General features: G+C 39.1%; 1 protein-coding gene across 1 annotated transcript in view; it reads left to right on the top strand.

The window, feature by feature from the left end:
- The first annotated feature begins 10,032 nt into the window (after positions 1–10,032).
- elovl2 (ELOVL fatty acid elongase 2) overlaps positions 10,033–20,109 on the top strand; it is a 44,125-nt gene continuing 34,048 nt past the window's right edge. Inside the window, exon 1 of the mRNA NM_001016159.2 lies at positions 10,033–10,081. Coding sequence (NP_001016159.1) covers positions 10,079–10,081 — 3 coding nt within the window. The 5' untranslated portion in view covers positions 10,033–10,078. The remainder of the gene's footprint in view (positions 10,082–20,109) is intronic.

Below are 20,109 nucleotides of genomic sequence, written 5' to 3'. Positions count from 1 at the left end.
TAAAAAAAAAAATAAAAAATCAGTGGGGGGGTGGGTTTGTGGAGAAAATGTCCCGGAAAATACTTTCTTTGTGTTTATTTGATTCCTATTCAAGAGAATTACTTTATATATAGTCAATATAGGCACAGAGTTAAATTTTTTAACATTTTCTAATGGTGGTGTGCCTCGTGATTTTTTTTCATGAAACAAGTGTGCCTTTGCCCAAAAAAGGTTGAAAAACACTGCTTCAGATAATTAGGGTTGCCACCTGTACGTTTTGACCCCAACAGCCTGGTTTTCGGCAGGGCTGTCTGGGTCAAAACCTCCTGCCTGGTTTTCCAAATGAGGAAAAGTGGGCAGGACTCACTGAGACTGACGCGGAGATCAGCCAATCGGCATTTGCCACGTCATAGCCCCATCCAGTGACATCACAGCCCTGTCTCTTCCTCCATCCCGTCACGTCACGGCCCCAGCTCTTCCCTACCCTTGTGGTATCACTGTCCGCCAGCAGAGGTGGCAACCTTAAAGATAATATAGCCTGGTTTCATGAGTTATTAATACCTCAGATGGGTGTTCAAAAGAATTCAACTCATTGTAGAACCTCACCAATTAATCCTACTGTGTAACTTACCTTTGTAGGAAATTCCATAATCAGTCATGAAGTAATTTCCCTGCTCTTGGACCCAAAACTATGACTACCCCAATTATTATTGGCTCAGGCTCAATTATTATTGGCTTAATTCACATATTGATCAGGCTGAGGACCACACCAGGGGGTTGGAAGTCCAAGCACCAAATTGTTGGATCAGCCCAATTTGGCAACCCATTTGGGTGGCCACGCCATCTGCACTTGTTTGGTGGTGAATATTTACATCTATCAAAAAATATATATACAGTATATGTCATTCTACTCTACTTGCCTATCTGTGTGACTCACTTTGAATTGTAACGAATTTTTAGATATTTGCAGCACTAAGATCATTCTTGCACATTCTCCTATTGAAATAAATGCTGTGGCATATTGGGCTGTGGTGCACTGGGGTGTCACAATTTGCTTAGTCTGCAGGTTCTAGTACATGGAAGGTACAGTGGCAACGGAGGGTAGTGGAGTTCAATAGAAATGTACTTGAGGAGCCCAAGGTTTGCCCTTCTAGCTCAGTTACTAGTAGAGAGCACATTGCACATGTTCGATTTTAAAAAAACAATATGGCAAATACAGATGAGGAATTACATTTATACGAATCAACAAGTCTGTTTTTGTTTCCATGAAAAACTCTCTTGGGCTTTTTGCATTGCACACTTTGAAAGTCTGTTAATGATGGAAAACAAGATAACCCAAACATCAGCCAGCAAGAAGCACTGGGATCAGTGTTAAAAGTCTGCAGATTAATCTACTGGGAATCTAATATCAAGAACATGCATAGATATTATACAAACAATTGCTTCATTGCCATTCAAGTGCATTTAGTTCAGACTATGCAGCTCATTTACTTAGACCTGGACACAAGTGTAAAAGCACTAAGGGGTGTAAAAGCATGGCCCTTATAGCTCATTACGTGCCCAAGGCCTGGCTGTACTCTACACTTCACGTGGTATAAAAAAGCTGAACACAGGCAGCACTATATTCACAGGTTGCTGCACTCCATTTTATACACACAGGGTGCAAAGTGCAATAAAGCTTGGCAAATTTTAATGACCTGAATTGGTTGACCTTGTCATCACATATTTGCCCCCTTAAGCATCTAGAGAAGAGTCATTTGGCTATAGCCATAAGAGAGTATGTAAGATTAGTTCTCCAATAACCCATATAGTATACCTTATATAAGTTCCAACAGGACTTGGCATATAAATTTGTGTCCATGATTATGGGCCTGATTTATTAAAGGTCAATACATATTACCGATATTTTTAGATTAAACAATTTAAAAGAAGTTGAAAAGTTTGCACTAGCAACCTATGGCAACCAACCAGCAGGTAGCATATACCGTTACCTGTTTGAAAGCAAATAAAACTGGTTGCTATAGGTTACTATATGTGGTGCAAACTGCAACTAACCCTTAATTTGTGATGCTGTAAATACAGGGCAATTACATTAGTTTCCGGAAACTTGATACAGGTATTTAACCTGGGCCCATTACACTGGGTTTTTTTTTGCACCCCTCTGCGATTAATCTTTTATGTGGTGCACCGCAGGGGAGGGCAGAAAGAAAAGCAGCCCTTTCTTCTGTATGGGACTGTATTCCTTCAGAATAGATGAGTTTACATACCTTTTACTATACCGTTTGCCATACCTTTTTCCCACTGCATTCACATTCCCAGGCATAATTTTAAAATTTCCATCCAGTGGGCCATTTAATTCCCCTGCATAGTGTTAAGGTGCCTTTAACTTGTGCATAAACTGAAGGAACCATTTCCAGGGCTGCGGCTTTTCCTTGCAGCTGATGTGAGTTGCCCTTGTACATAAAGGATTTCTTCCAGTAGGTCCCCAGTGCTGTCAAACTATGTAGACACCATTCAGTACAAGTGCTGTACTGTCTGCAAATTGTGATTGTGCAATGAACCTCAGTAATGTTGCAAGCCAGAAAAATGAAAACAATAAAAACTGGTGGAAACTAATGGAAGCATTCTTCAGTTTATTCATAAATTATGCTTTATCTTTATTTGCTGCACAATCATTCCAGTTTTATAGGACACTGATTTCTTTGGAATGTCTAATTAGTGTGCACACTATGCCAGTAACAATACAGTGCCATCTCTTACCACTAGAGGGAACTACTCTACAACCGATTAACTACTTCCTTAGCCTGTTGTAAGTATATGAGAAGAATTTTGGTTCAGTAACAATGACCAGCAATGGCTCAGTCTAAGCCGAGATCTCAGTCCAACTAAAAATCTTTGAAAACTGAGGCGCACAAGTGTCTTTCAAATAACTTGAATAGTTTGAAGCAAATATGTCTGGAAGAATAGGCCAAAATCACTCCCAGTGTGCACACCTAGTTCTTCCCCCAAAAGACTTTAAACTTTAAGTGTGAAAAATCAGTTTTTATGCAAACAGCATAATTTATTTTTTTCTGACATTGCAAGAACTCATTTTGATTTTTAGTGTCCATTATTTACATAAGGTAGGACTAGCTCTTTAACAGCATTCAACTGCTGCTTTTATTAAACCTTTTATCATTCATCATTTCTGTCTTTAGGTAGGGATAGAAACACCATTGTTTTGTATAAGGCCACCCACCACCCCAGGATTAAACTGTATGGGGTACATTGCAGAGATCTAAGCATGCTTTTGATCTATTTACTAAAAGAAAGATTAACAATACTTTATGGGGACAGAGTGAGATACAGAGGCAGATTTACCAGTAATTAATTCTAATTATTTTATAATCATTATTGTACAATGATGTAATTTATCAGAAAGATTGATTATCTGATTTGTAAGGCATTGATCACAGTTACAAATACTGTATATATCAGTTTTAGCACTGATCATAACCTTCTATTGGAAAATAGGGAAAATGCTGATCTGCTCTGCGCAAGTATGCGTTTTTGCAGTAGCCATTTGTCTAGTATGCCACAAAGTAGTATGCGTTTTTGCAGTAGCCATTTGTCTAGTGCCCAAAGTCTAACTTACTGCAAATTTAGAAAATTAGATCAAATTAAAATAAATTAAATTAGATACGGTGGTAGTGTACAAATAGGACTGACACAGGATCAGGAATATTTGTGTGGTCCAGCATAGATTTTTCCCCAAGCAGTTCTTCCATCTAAATATAGATCTAAACCTGGCCATAGACTATAAGATCCACTTGTTTGGCCCTAGAGCAGGAATATGAGCCACGTGAGAGAGGACCAATCAATTTAACTATTATTATTGCCCTGGAATAACCTGAATCATTGTAGAAAAATTCTACTTTGTATAATGTGCTAACATTTTTGCATGAGTCTTCCATTATGCTGTGTTGCATTTGAACACAGCTGTGTTGAAGACAAATGAGTCCCTATATTTATAATGGGGAACAAATCTGATCATATCTGATCATGTAACATTTGTTACATACTAACAAACAGAAAAATTGGTACATGGTCTTCTGTATATTGGCATGTAAAATTCAGAAAAGCTATATTATATAAGACCTGGTTTGGAGATGACTGCTTTGGTTCTGCACTACTGTGCTAATACAGGTAAAAGGGTGAAAGATACCATTGTGGGAGTTATTCTGTGGATGTATAAGTACTCTAGTCATGACTGTACTTTATGTTGCACGTATCCAGGGTGACCGTGTTGTGTCTCTATGCCCAGTGCAATTGTTTTTTCAGTGGCCGAGGGGTATGTGTCTCCATGGTAACGGGATCATTTTCTGAATGAGTTTCTTCCTTTTCTAAATCAAGCATGTTTAGCAGGGTTTGTATCTCTAGGGCAAACAGTCCTATTTCTTCTCCAGCAGCCCCTGTAATGGTTCTGTACAAACTGCCCCTTCCCACCCATCCTTTGTAACTGACTTGCATGTAATGGGTGTGCATATTGTTACCCAACAGCATCTCTGTCATGAATAAAAACACAGATTCTACCCACAAATTTTCTAACCTATTTTTTAGCAGCTATAATTATCCTTTAAAGAATCAGCACATCCCTCTTAGAAACCTCTTTAATGGATAAACACCTCTTCTTTCCTCAAACATTCCCTGTTATTGATAACTAGCAATGAGCACATTTTTTCGCAAGACATGGATTCATGGCGAAATTCCACATTTCACCATTCTTAATTTGTGAAACTGTGGCAAAATGTGGCAAAAAATTTTGTTAAAAAAAAATTGCCAAAAAAGTTCACACAGTGGGAGAGAGAAAAAATGCCCATTGTCTTTAATGCAGATGGAGTGTGAAAATACTTGAGAAAAAACACCCATTGACTTAAAGGAGAAGGAAAGGCTAAATCACTGAGGGGTTTACAAATGTTAGGCACCCCAATGGTCCACATATAGTCAAACAGCAAGGTCATAACAATAAAAAGAGCTGAATGGGGGGGCATGTTTAGAGTAGAGGGCCAAGTGGGAGTCAGATTATCTACTTACAGCTGCAGACAGGGATTGACAGGACATAGCTGTCTGAAAACTTTTCAATATACTTTTCAAGGCATTTGACTGTTTTGCCAGTTTAAGGGCAAGTTTATGGGTGTTAGTTTTGGCCACTTTGCCACCATGTTATTGAACTATTTAAAATGCAATGCTCTATGTGTGAGAGACATCTTCTGGAATATATATTATGCTGCCGGGCTGTGATAAATTCTTCCAATATTCGCATTTTAATAGGAAGACTAATAAAAAAGGTCTGATAAGCATCAGTATAACCTCCATCAGGTACAAGGAAGCAAATAAAGCATGCAAAAAAGCTATCAAGCAAGCTAAAATAGAAATGGAAAGGGATATTGCAGCTAGGAGTAAAAAGAATCCAAAATTATTTTTTAATTATGTGAATAGTAAAAAAATGAAGCAAGAAGGGGTGGGAACTTTATTATCACGGGGGGGTAAGTTGGTTGATGAGAACGGGGAAAAAGCTGAAATTTTGAACTCTTATTTTTCATCTGTCTATACATCTGAGGAGCCAGATAATGAAGGCTTCCCTTGTAATATGCCCAGTTCTAGTAATTTAGCTACTGACACATGGGTCACTCGGGAGGAAATTCAAAAGAGACTTGAACATGTAAAGGTAAACAAAGGTCCAGGGCCGGATGGGATTCATCCCAGGGTATTAAATGAGCTGAGCGCTGTGATTGCCAAACCTCTTCACTTAATTTTTCAGGATTCATTGAGGTCTGGCATGGTGCCGAGAGACTGGCGGATTGCTAATGTGGTGCCATTAGTTAAAAAGGGATCCCGTTCTCAGCCTGAAAACTATAGGCCTGTTAGTCTGACATCAGTAGTAGGAAAACTTTTGGAAGGGGTAATAAGGGATAGGGTACTTGAATACATTGCAGTTCACAATACTATTAGTTTGTGCCAGCATGGTTTTATGCGTAACAGATCTTGCCAGAGTAATTTAGTCGCCTTTTATGAGGAGGTGAGTAGGAACCTTGATGCTGGAATGGCAGTTGATGTCATCTACTTGGACTTTGCTAAAGCGTTTGATACAGTACCTCACAGAAGGTTAATGATCAAATTAAGGAATATTGGCCTAGAACATAATATTTGTAATTGGATAGAGAACTGGCTGAAGGATAGAGTACAAAGAGTGGTTGTAAATGGAACATTTTCTAATTGGACCAGTGTGGCTAGTGGAGTACCGCAGGGGTCAGTCCTTGGTCCTTTGCTTTTTAACTTGTTTATTAATGACCTGGAGGTGGGCATAGACAGTACTGTTTCTATTTTTGCTGATGACACAAAATTGTGCAAAACTATAAGTTCCATGCAGGATGCTGCCGCTTTGCAGAGCGATTTGACAAAATTGGAAAACTGGGCAGCAAACTGGAAAATGAGGTTCAATGTTGATAAGTGCAAAGTTATGCACTTTGGTAGAAATAATATAAACGCAAACTATCTACTGAATGATAGTGTGTTGGGGGTATCCTTAATGGAGAAGGATCTAGGGGTTTTTGTTGATAACAAGTTGTCTAATTCCAGGCAGTGTCATTCTGTGGCTACTAAAGCAAATAAAGTGCTGTCTTGTATAAAAAAGGGCATTGACTCAAGGGATGAGAACATAATTTTGCCCCTTTATAGGTCCCTGGTAAGGCCTCACCTTGAGTATGCGGTGCAGTTTTGGGCTCCAGTCCTTAAGAGGGATATTAATGAGCTGGAGAGAGTGCAGAGACGTGCAACTAAACTGGTAAAGGGGATGGAAGATTTAAACTATGAGGTGAGACTGTCGAGGTTGAGGTTGTTTTCTCTGGAAAAGAGGCGCTTGCGAGGGACATGATTACTCTGTACAAGTACATTAGAGGGGATTATAGGCAGTTGGGGGATGTTCTTTTTTCCCATAAAAACAATCAATGCACCAGAGGTCACCCCTTTAGATTAGAGGAACGGAGCTTCCATTTGAAGCAGCGTAGGTGGTTTTTCACGGTGAGGGCAGTGAGGTTGTGGAATGCCCTTCCTAGTGATGTGGTAATGGCAGATTCTGTTAATGCCTTTAAGAGGGGCCTGGATGAGTTCTTGATCAATCAGAATATCCAAGGCTATTGTGATACTAATATCTAGGGTTAGTACTAGTGGTTGTATTTATAGTTTATGTATGTGAGTGTATAGATTGGTAGGTGTGGGTTAGGTGTGCTGGGTCTACTTGGATGGGTTGAACTTGATGGACACTGGTCTTTTTTCAACCCTATGTAACTATGTAACTAACTATGTAACTCCAATTGAGCATGCTCCCTGACCTTTATTAACGTCACAGAGCATTGTACTGCTTCTACTCCTCCTACAGCCATCTCTCGTTTGTTTATTTATATTCCCATGCCTGCCCTGTCTGCTCTGGAGATGTCAGAGGAGACAGGGCAGGTAAGGAAGAAAGTGCTGGGCCACAAGGCAAAGATGCCCTAGGCACCTCTTTGCCCCAGTCACCCTCCCAGCTCATCATTCCCTCCCCCTGCTTGACACTTTTCCCTGTTTGTTATATACCACACTCTCCACACACACAGTATATCTCTTAAACATAATACATTTTTCCCTTTCTAGCTTGTACTGTTCACTTACTTAGGTCTTACTTAGGCCCCAACTTTGTGCTCTTTTTTTTAAGCTGAGCAAATAATATTCATTTTTACTAGAGAATTGTGTTGCTGTTCATCATTGCACTCTGCACTAATGCCCTCATCTGTAAGGTTAAAAATCCACTTTTTTGGATGCGGCCAAACCCCTGAACCCTTCGATTTGGCCAAATACCGAACCTAATCCGAATCCTAGGTAGCATATGCTAATTAGGTTTTGAAAGGGTTAACTCTAGAAAACATTTTCAACTTCCGTGTTTATGTTACAAAAAGTCACATGATTTTTAGGATTCGGTTCGGCCAGAGGCATTGATTCGGCCGAATCCTGCCGAAAAAGGCAGAATCTTGACCGAATCATCCTTGGTTAAATTGTTATGGCAGATTCTATTAATGCCTTTAAGAGTGACTTGGATGACTTCTTGTGCAAGTTTAATATCCAAGGCTATTGTGATTTCAAGGTCTACAGTTAGTTTAGTAAATATGTGTTTATATATGCACTGGCTGTTAGTGCCGATGATGGGCCTGGAGCTGGTCTATGGAACTGAATTATGAACAGAGGTGCCAAAATTAATTGCACATAAAATTTTAAATTTAAATTATCTCTATAAAATCAATCTATCAAATGGTTTCCTTCTACAATGTTAATTTCATTGATTTGAGTGTATTTATATTTTTAATATAAAATTCATCAGTGTTGTTTACACAGCATGCTGTGAAATGTGTGTGTCCTTCTGGCTTTTAAAGAACTGAGAACCTTGCATTTTAGTTTCTAATGCTAATAATAATTGCTTTTTACTGAAAGGCTTACTTTTTGTTTAACCACCTCTACTTATGGCTGGACTTCTTGCCTTTCAAGGCTTGCCCAGCAGAATGAATTGGTTTGTTACATAAGAGTCAGCAAAAAGCCATTACAAGCAGATCTTGTCCCTGATTTAGCCTCATGGTCTCCCACTGCTAAGAAGTTCCAGCAAATGCACAAAGTGGCTGGAAGAAGAGCCCCATAAGCAGTGACAGTTGTGCTGGGCTTGGTACTAAGCGTTTAGAATACAGTGGAAAGCAGGACCTTTCACTTTCTGAAGTTGCCCAAAGTTGTTTCACAAGGAAAATTCTGGCTACTTTGTGACTCGTATGTTCTCCACTAGTGCTTCACATTACTGTTGATGGAAAGAATGCTAGGGACAATTTGTCTCCCATTTACTGCAGGTGACGCAACATCTGGTGCTATTGTCCTTAAAAAGTGTTTTTTCCCCTCAAATACAGAAGGAGCAAAGTCGATTTTTTCATATAACTGGCATGGCTCACTATGCTTTTCAAGTAAAAGGGTGTTGGAGAGTTTATCACCCTGATGTTTAAATGTTCCTGACAGGCTCTCCTTCTGAATGTTACATTAATAAACTGAATTTAAAGCTTCTGTCTGGCTAACTGTTCACATGGAAACATTGCTCACATAAAACACCAAGCCTATAACCTTGACTGTAGACATGCAGGTGATTAGCAATGCAGAACAGAGATTTGTATTTTGAGGCAATAAATAGGTTCTGTGCACTATAGCCAAGCTAATTGTCATAGCCATTTCTCATTTAATTAGTTTTTTTTTTAGCAAAACCTTTTCCTGCTGTCAAGAGATGCTAAAACCAAATTCCCAAAATATTGGGTTAGTGCACTGTTACAGATTTGTTGCAGTGTTAGTAAATGGGGCTCAGTGGTCAGTAAAAGCCTGCTAGTCATTAATAAACATGCAGTTATTCAGTTAATTCATGTTATATTGCCCAAAGTGGGCACAGACTGACCTGACCCACTGAATGACTAGTTTTGTGCACTTTCAGAACGTTGACACTAAATAGACAGGTAGTGTTTACCGCTTACTTATTTTGAAACAAACTTTTAATTTAGGATTCTGGTTGCTATGGGTTACTTTTGCGTTGCCCTAAAAGAAGGCAATTGCAAGTGCAGAAGTACGCAGAGTAGCGATTCATTTGCATTTTTGCGCTAAGGACACAGCAACTAACTATAGATCAGGTATAGCTGTTTATTTGATAAATGAGCGTGTATCAATGTGATTTCATTGACGGGTCACTATAAACTCCCAAGAAAGGACAGAAAAGCAGGCGTTTGGGGACGCTTTCTCCAGCAATCTGATACAGAAGAGCTCCCCTGAGCGCCCCCTAGTGTCCAGCCCTACCCCGATCGCGCTATATTGGCCACGCCTCTTTAAGACGCCACACAGCGATCTCCTGCTTTGCTTCCCATTGTCACACAGCTATTCCCCGGCCTCGGCAGCCTACAGGGCAATCGGGTGCCGCCTCCTCCTTAGCGAATACCCTGGACAGCGCTCCCTCACTCGCATTTCCCTACACCCACAGCTGCTGCTAGGGAGTCTCTACACTGAAACTCCAGCTACCATGGTAAGTGCATTGGGAAGCTAATGATTTTATACATTAACTGGAACTACAATATACTTTTGGCCGCTGTGCCACCTGCACAGATAGATGCACTGATGCTCCAGGATGGGTAAGAACCGGGGAGCTGGGGGACAATGAAGCGCCTCTGTGGCTCTGTGGGTAAAGCATCTCCATCGGCTCCTTTTGCTGTGGCAACACGAGATGCTGGGCTAGGAATGTACTATTCTCTCTGTTCTCCCTATTTGCATTCTAGCAGCATGCAACCTGACAGCGGCTCACTTCCACAGCTCTGTGCTTATGGGGGGGGGGGGGGTTCTGTGCAGTTCGTACTCACAGGGATCGCCAGGTTGAGGGGCACAGAGTCAGGTAGAGTGAATTAAGCACTAAGCAGTTAGCCAGTATTTCTATATCGATAGAGCAGTCCCCCAGTGCCTCATGTAATGTAATGTGGCTCTTCCCCATCTGTATGGGAATGTGTTACCATACAGAACCTCTGCTTTATAATTGTTGCCACTAGAATTCAGATATAACCATTATTGCTTGAGAAAATGCACCTCCCAACTATCTAACTTATCTTCACACATTCAGTCTTGACTTACAAAACCGTTTACAAGGTGAAACAACAGTAAACTGACAATAAGTGCATTACCTAGAATACATTAAAAATGACCCTTAATAACTTTAAGACTATTCCTGCATGTGGTCATTTAATATACAATGTATAAGCATCCAGCGTGCAACACTTCTGCATTAGTTGGTTGGGGATATTGGAAGTTGTAGTTTCTCAACAGTGGGAAAGCCAAGGGCTGGGTATGTATAAGATAGGTAATTTAGTAGTAAGGGATTTCATTGACTTTGATTGTGTAGATGGGGTCAGGGTAACTAACTGGGTGCCACTGTGGAAATGAAAGAGAACCCTTCGGATCTGCACCTGCCTAGCTGTCCCACTGAGCTGGAAGATCCTTGGCTTGTGTTCAAGCGGCAGAAATCCTGCATTACTGTAGCTAGCAAATGCCTGGCTTAAGAGGGGCTGGGTAATGGGAGGAGAACATGGTGGGCTGAGGAGGAGGGCTGAGAATCCTTTGCTTTATTCAAACTAGAGAGATGCTAAGCAATTCATAGCAATGATCCAGAACGTCTTTCTTCAGTAATGCTTAATTCCTCTATAGGCAGAGAAAGAGACCTTTATAGCAGGGTAGGGAGATATCAGTTACTGTCTGTAGAAGAACACATGGTTCTGGAAGCAAAGGCATTTAAATGTCATGTTAAAGTGCAGAGAGTTATAGGCACAATCAGTGCTTTGCTTTTCATGACCAATATCTAATGCTCACTACTGATATATAAATACATTAATATTTCTCATTAGCTAAAACCCTTTTTTCCCTAAAATGCTAATTCAGATAAGATTCTAGTCAGATGGAACATACATCATTTAAGCTGTTTTTCATTAGCAGAACTATAACTTTCAGCTTGAATGAGGCTAGGCATCCTTGATGTTATAAAAGATCTGTTATAATTAACTCTTTTTTTAGAACCCCCTGACTTCACCCCAATGTCAATATAACAACTGCATTATATCCAGGGAACAGAAGATTTCTGACCATTAACATTTTCCCTACAATTTTTCCCTAGGCTGTGAATTTAAACATAATGTTTTTTTCTTATAAATGTTATCTGTGTTAAACAAGTTAAATTACTCAGCATCCTCACAATATATCAAATCAAATGTTATAAAAATTGAAGATGTTGATAGACAATAGTTAGTGCGATAGCAGGCTGAAGATAAATGTAATAACAAGTGCAAAGTTTTCTTCAGGTCTTCTAACCCATACCAACCAATCAGCTGTGTGCTCCAAAGAGCAGACCAGTAAATGCTTCTTGCTGATTGGTCCCCATGAGTTACAAGACCCAAAGGAAACTTTGTACTTGTTGTTACATTTATCTGCAGCAGTTATCTTCAGCCTGATTTTCTCTAGCTACTGCTGAACTACAACTTTTAGCATCCAAATAACAGTTGGCTGACTGTTCTTCTCTACTCAGGCATTTACATTACGTGGTCTACAGGATTGCAACGAAATTAGGTGTGCAACAAGCAGAGTTAGACAATGTGAAAGGCAAATGCCCCATTAGCTTTGTTTTTTAGAACTATAGTAACAGCAACCATGCTCCAGGCTCAGCTTCACTTAGATCAAATAAAAAGTATTCTGTAGTGTGACACACACATGCACAGCAACACAATACAGGACACACAAGGGGGTTTAGTTAAGAAAACTGGAGTTGTAACTTATAGCAACCAATCAACAATTCATTCTCATTATTAAAGTGTCAGTTAAACAAATTAAAGCAAAATAATACAACAAAGTAACGTTTGTGCTTGTTTTTACCCCCTCATGTTAATAGTGTATATATGTATATTGTATTTACATAGCACTACCTGCATAGACAAGTAGTATAATACAATAATAGACTTTATCAGTCTATAAATAAAAACATAGGTAAATACATATATTTAAGATCAAGTGATAAGACAAGAGGAAGGATGCCCATGCTTACAATCAGATCCAAAGAGCATTTTACTTTTTAACATAAAATTCGGCTTAATGATGGCATACAATAAACTGTTCTTCATTTTTTACAGATTGAAAAACAGCATATTTGTTTCCAAACCATTCCTTCCTGCCTCATAACTTAAAGCTGTAGTAATAAGATATCACTGTTTGGCTGACACAGAGGCTCTTACTGAGCTGGCTCAACAGAAGTTAAACAACCCCTCCCATTTTTTTGTATGAGAAAAATGTGCGTGCATGGCAATGCAGTTATAGTTTTATGACCTGGACAGGGCTGCATGGCATTGTATAAAGGATCACTGTAACTGAATAAGGATCATCTGTGATTAACGTTTGTACCTGGTTCAGCCCATGCAAGCCTATTGGATGCCCATATCTGCCAGAAAACCTTTCTGCTATTGTACTTACTGGCCTCATATTCGACAGACCAGGTTAAGTCACTTGAGCAATTATTTGAATGTTTTTGGGGGGGTAGTTCACCTTTAAGTTAAATTTGAATATGTTATAGAACTTTCTTTTCTTGGCAGCTTTTCAACAGATCTTCATTTTTTATATTTTTTTAATTATTTGCCTTCCTTTTCAGCCCCTTTCCAGCTGTTAAATGGGGTTCACGGACCTAGCGCTAAAAAACCTATTGCTTAGTGAGGCTACAACTTTATTGTTAGTGTTGCTTTTTATCCCTTATTTTTTATTGACACGTAGCATTAAATACTGTTTTACGTGCTTTTTAAAACTGTGTTTGTTCATTTTCCTCACATTTTTTAAGAACCATTTACAAAGAGAATATTCGCCAATATGGGCTCTTTGTTGGTGTTACCTGGCCTTAGTTACGCTGAAATTCACAGTAATGGTATTTGTCAGTTGATAAATATTTTAATACCCTAGGGCTCAGATTTACACACAAACAACACAATACATTTCGGGCAAGATACATTACATGTTGTATCTCCATAGCATAGAAAAAGCCTGTCACAAATGAAAGTTAAAACTAAACCTAAGCTTAGATACAGAATGACAGTGCAGAGAACCACCAGTTCACTCTCTAGCTCAGGTGACGTTTTCCAAACATCATAAAGGGCCAGTGACACTAATGTTTTCTTTATTTCTGAGTTGTAGTTAAAGAAGAACTAAATAGGCTAAAAATGTTTTGGGCTTCTGTACCAGGCCAAGACAACCACAACCCTTTAGCAGGAAAGTTCTGTGCCTATAAGATGCCCCCAGTAGCACCCCATCTTCTTTTCTGCCTATTCACTGCACATGCTGTTGTCGGTTACTGAGGTTAGGGAGTAAATATAATAGTATAAGGCTTATTAGTAATTAATTCAGAATCACATTACATGGCAGCTCTGCAACCAGTGCGCAAACACTTTCCAAGATGTGGAGCTTATGTGACAACTGTAAAGACCTGGATCATTGATGCTACTGAGATGCTGAAACTTTAGGCTGATGCAGAAAGTTTGGTGTATAAAATATGGCATTTTTAGCCATATTCATTTTTAGGGTTTAGTTATTCTTTAAGTGCTGTGACTTCACTTTGTCATGCACTTGCACATTGTACTTTGGAGGTGCTATATCATCATTTGTATTTACAGTCATTGTTGCTGTTGCCAGCAAATTGTTTAATGTTGCCTTCTGCCTGTGTGCTGTAGAACTCACTCCTGGTAGCAGGGTTGGACTGGTGGGTGCAGGGCCCAACGGGGCTGCTGCCCGTATCCCCTGTACCCCCCACAGGGGCCATCGCCGTGCCCCCCTGCCACCCACCCAACATCCTCCCTTGATCGCAAAACTTACTTTCCACACGAAACCGGCGGCCTTGGGACAGACGACAGGGATTGGATAGCACAAAATCTAATGCAGAGTGAGATCTGTCACAATCTTAAAGGTGTCCATATACTGACGAGGTCAGCAAACAAGTGGATCTTTCCTCAATATGCCCACCTTGAGGGCAATATCAGATTGATCCAATCATTTGGCCCAAGGGTCATTAACATTAACTAGCCAATGAGCTCCTCACTCCAACAGGATTTTTAAACCTGCCCAATTACCATCTGACTGATTTTCGACAATTGGAAAAGCATTTGCTATTAGTGTTGTCACTTCACTGGGCAGTAAAAGTGATTCTTGCTGCACATTATTAGAAGGAAACGAAAGTAAATCATAGAGGACAGTACTTTTTGTCTCTGTGCACAATGGAGTTTATGTTCGTACCAGTGGTGAGAAATTGGTATAAGCATCTCACTTTAGGGCTTATTTTTTTAACATAGGGGCTTATTTGCCTAGTGCAATTGTCAATATTCTTCTTATCTCAGCCCACTGGATATGCAGTCATTATTTTGAGTGCAATGCTTTTAATTTTGTTTGGTGAACTCCCTCCCCTAGCGAGCATCACTCAGTTCCTGTCATTCTATCTGCATTATCCAGTTTCACTTATCTCAGAGCAGTTACTGTAGCTAAAGGGCAAAGGATTCTGAATATTGTACCTTCTGACTGGCACAAATAATTATTTCATTGTTAACAGGAATGTCAACCCAAAACCCAGTGTCTTTTTAAATAATAAAAGAAAGTAAAATGCTAAGCAACCTATATACAGTATACGTTAATCATAAATCTTCAATCCAAGTTATTTATAAAGGTAATTCAATGGCAATTACTTTTACAAGGGCAATGACACAGGGTATTCTGTTGCCTGTGCGATTTCTTGCTTGTGAGCAAGGAAAAAACGCCCTCCAAAATTCTCCTCCAGAGGTCTTCCTCCACAGGTCAACCCTGTAACTGCTCTAATGCTGCCAGTGTAATTTGCAATATTGCTCAGAATCGCTACCCTGATTAGTTTGGGTAAGGAGTTGATTAAACAGGTTGGGTCAAATTGACTACAGGGTTAGCCTTTAGAGATGTATTTGCAGGCATTTTGTTGCTTACCCATGAGAGAAAAGTTCCATACAATAAAATGCTCAGTGAGCACTAAAATATTTAAATACATGTATATTGGAGAATTGTTTAGAAGTCAAAGTTCTTTCACAGTGTAAAACGTTTTTTCCGAATAAAATACAACTTCAAACATCCCACTGAAAACAGAAATTATTAGTTTGGAACTCTGGGCCCAAAATGTTTTTTGCATGAATGGACAGAGACATATAATCAGTTTTTGGGTGGGCATCCCTTTTAAAACTGCATGGTGAATTTGGCAGCTTGGGATAATATTTTCCTTGGCACAGTTCATTGTCTGAACCACAATTATGTGGTTTTCTTTTATCAAGAAAGGCTGCAACAACAATATAGATGAAAATTCTCAAGGATTGCTTCTTTTATAGTTATTGAGAATCAGAACATGTATGGCATACAAGCAGGTTATGCCCTAAGAATGCGCTCTACTACAGTTACTTGCCTTTGTACTCACCTGTTCAGTAGTAATCGATATCCAGTAAGTGCTTAGGAAATTAAACCATAATTGGGATAAAGTTTTATTTTCCATTTTCTAGAGTCAAACCTATTAAGTTTTGTCAAGCTCATCTAGATATACATTTGTGTGATTGCTGTATAAAGCCACTTGAATTTTTTTCATACAAAGAGAAAAAATATAAAAAAGCAAGAGAATTAAAACCTAAAAAAGAATTTATTTTTATACATTTTATATGCTAATCTTATTGTACAAGCCCAGAGGTTCAGCGGCCTATTAATGATCCATGCCTTCAGAGGTGTCCACAAGAGCTTGCCATCTTTTGATCTTGTTAGGCCATCTTTTGAGAGCCAGTGGCCCTGCACATGCACAATGCACCCTGGGCTGCTTGAGAAGCTCAGGGGTTGTCAGAAATCATCAAAACATTAGAAGAAATTCAGGTTGCTACCTGGTCGGTAAAAATAATGTTTGATCCCAATGTTATGAATAGGGAAAAAAAATTAAAACATAGGAAGGCTGGTATTTTTTCTCAGAAAGGTGGCAATCCTAGCAGAAACTGAGGTTACATCTGTCACAGAAGCTTATGCAGTAGACATGATTATTAATGAATTCAGATGCAGAATACATATAACATTAATCTGAATTGTTTGTGTATGGTGAATTATATATTGTATTGTATTGTACTGTATAGTATCAATGTGTCCCTAAGCTTGTGTAAATGATAGCAGCCCAGAGCATGAAAAGTGCGAGAGCTACTGTGGGGCATCTGTGGCAGAGATCACTAAACTGACAAAGGTTTGGCACAGAAGAAGAAAATAGGTACAGGTATAGGATCTGTTATCCGGAAACCTGTTATCCACAAAGTTTAAAAATATGGCAAGGCCCATAGACTCCATTTTAAGCAAATATTTTAAATGTTTGAGAATTATTTTTACTGGAGGCAAAAAAATCCTCTTGGGTTTAGTTAATGTTTTATTTACTGTAACTTATGTAACTATGTAAAAATATTTTCAAGTTGAAAAACACTGAGATTCAAAATATGGGAAGACCCCTTATCCAGAAAACCCCAGGTCCCAAGCATTCTGGATAATTTGTCTGATACCTTTATAGCATTTGTAGCTTAATTCTTGCTTGAGTTTAGTTCCCTTTTTAAACATTGTTACTAAATCTGTAGTAGTTTTTTCAAAGTATTTCCCCCATACGCAAGTGGTAGAGCATGCCCTTGGTGCTCACTTACCAAGAATTTGTGTACTCAGAATTGCTACTCTTTTAACCCAGAACCAGATTAGACTGGTATGGGGCACAAAGGGGGGAAGCTTGCATGCCTCCCCCTGTCCCTAATGCAGGCAGTTCTTTATACAAAGTGCTACCCACAAAATGGAGAACAGAGGCTTGCACCCATTCTGGGAAAGCAAAACAGAACAAATAAAGTGGCTGACTGTGGCCTGATTTTGTAATATTTCTTCCTAAATGACCCCTACATTTTCTAGCTTACTGGTGCATGACCAATATTCAGTAAAGAAAAATTAAAGGACAACTGTTAATATGGATCAATTGTTAAAGCAGAAATTTAAATAGCTGGAGTTGCTATATAGAATTTGTTCCATCATGCACAATGAAAGGCTTACACCCACAGCTTTTGGCACCCGATGGAAGGTTGTAACCTGGTGTAATAGGAACTAGCGATTGCTAAAGTTGGAGTGATGAGTGCATGGGTGCTTTGTGGCTTCCCATAGTCATTGGGTGTTTTGTGTAGATCACAACATTTAGATTTTGCACAAAGTTTGCAGCCATTCTCATGGTAAAGGTATAGTCAGTCATAATCAATCATGTTTTAACTGATCTTAATATGCTTAATAGGGGAGGTGTTTGTGGGAAATCATTGGTTTGCTCACATAGCTCTTGTGGGCAATCAGCGGCTCTTGGCACACTTCACATATAGATTGTGTTAATACTGACATTGAATAATTATCCTTGAAGCTTCTTTTTGAGGTAAGAAATCCTCCTCAAACAAGAATAGAATCCTGAATTAGAAGCCCTTCACTAGATAAAATGTAACCTATAATAATACTGGCTGTACAGTGAAAGCATATGCTAGCAAACCAAACAGAACTGATGCTAAATCTAGGGTACATGATACAGTAAAAAATGGTTTGTGTAGATGACAAATTGTGTTTGGACAGTCATTTAAAGGGGGTTCACCATAGGCGGAGGGTGACTTTTTTGTTTGGGGAGGCTAAAGATGGCCCATACACAGACTGACCTACAGCTAATGTGAGACTTAGGGGCTGATTTACTAATCCACGAATCCGAATGGGAAAAATTCGGATTGGAAAACGAACATTTTGCGACTTTTTCGTATTTTTTGCGACTTTTTCATAGCCGTTACGACTTGTGCGAATTGTCGCGACTTTTTCATAGTCATTACAAATTTCGTGAATTGTCGCAACTTTTTCTTAGCCATTATGACTTTCATGAATTGTCGCGACTTTTTCATTGACATTACAATTTTGTGAATTGTCGCGACTTTTTCATAGTCATTACAAATTTCGTGAATTGTCGCGACTTTTTCATAGCCATAATGACTTTCGTGAATTGTAGCGACTTTTTCATTGCCATTATAATTTTATGAATTGTCGCGACTTTTTCATAGCCAGTACGACTTTTGCGAATTGTCGCGACTTTCGTATTGAGCGCTCGAAAAAGTCGCAAAATACCGATCATTACGAAAAAAACGCATTCGGACGCTTTTCGGACGTTTGTGGATTAGTAAATGTGCCACTTAGTGGATTCGCTGCTGGCATAAAAGTTAACCTCCCAACTACCTCTTGCCGTTCCCACTGACTCCCAGGGATACTGTACAAAAGTGCGGGTGGGGGTGCTTTTTTTTTTACCCTAAAATGTTCAAATTCACTTTTATTTTTAATGGCTTTTCAGTTATTTAGCTTTTTGTTCGGCAGCTCTCCATTTGGTATTTCAGCAGCTATCTGGTTGCTAGGGTCTTATTTACCCTAGCAACCAGGTAGTGGTTTAAACAAGAGATGGGAATATGAATAGTTAAGGGGCCTACTTGGAAAAATAAGTAATACAAAATTATAATAATAATAAAATTGTAGCCTCACAGAGCAATATTTTTTGGCCCCCATTTGAAATCTGGAAAGAGGCAGAAGAGAAAGGCAAATTTTTCAAAAAAATTAATTAGGAAGACCAATTGCAAAGTTGCTAGTTATTTTATAAACTAAAGGTTAACTTAAAAGTGAACCACCCCTTTAGATGTGTTTATGTTAGTTTTATAGCAAGAAAGGCAGTGGGTACTGACTCCCCATTATATACAGTGAGACGCAGTCCGTATTTACAAAACCAGCACATTATATACAGTGAAACACAGTGGGTACTGAAGGCAGATATTCAGGCCCTGGCACTATAACACTGGCACGGATACACAACATTGGCCCCACTGTAACTTACTACAAAACAATGACAAAAAAATTAAAAAAAATAGTAAGTGCAAAAAAACAACACACAATGAGCTTTTTCAGAGGGAAAGAGTTAACTTACCCTCCATGTGTTAGGGTAGGGGATAGATTATAAATTATTATAGATGTCAGGTCAGGCAAAAAACAATTTAATGTCAGCTAGTGATTCTTTAGAACTGTATAGTACCTGTGGGATGAAAACTGCAGCAAAAGTTGAGAGTTGGTTCTTAGGTAAAGTTTACAGCCTGCAGATTCTTCTTTTCAGTCCTCATTTCTGCTCACACTGCTTCCAGTTTGCAAAATCTCCCGATCCCTGTGTGCATCTGTGCTCTGATTGGTCAATTTTACTGTCTGTCAAGAAAGCTTTGCTCTGATTGGAGAATCCACAAGAAGAAAGATCCAATCGGAGCACAGCAAAATGGGCTTGCAGGAACAGATTTCCAGGACAGGTTCACTTTCCAAACACGTTTTTTCCCATTTCATTGCCTTCAGATAGTACACCAGAAATAATGACTTTTTTATCAACCGATTTAAAATTTAATGTTTCTCTCTCGAGCTGATTTCAGCCTGGCAGTTTAGCAATCCATGTGC

This window comes from Xenopus tropicalis, chromosome 6 (genome assembly GCF_000004195.4).
Source record: "Xenopus tropicalis strain Nigerian chromosome 6, UCB_Xtro_10.0, whole genome shotgun sequence".
Taxonomy (NCBI): domain Eukaryota; kingdom Metazoa; phylum Chordata; class Amphibia; order Anura; family Pipidae; genus Xenopus; species Xenopus tropicalis.
The sequence above is the reverse complement of the archived record's forward strand: the minus strand, read 5'-3'. Positions and strand labels throughout refer to the sequence as shown.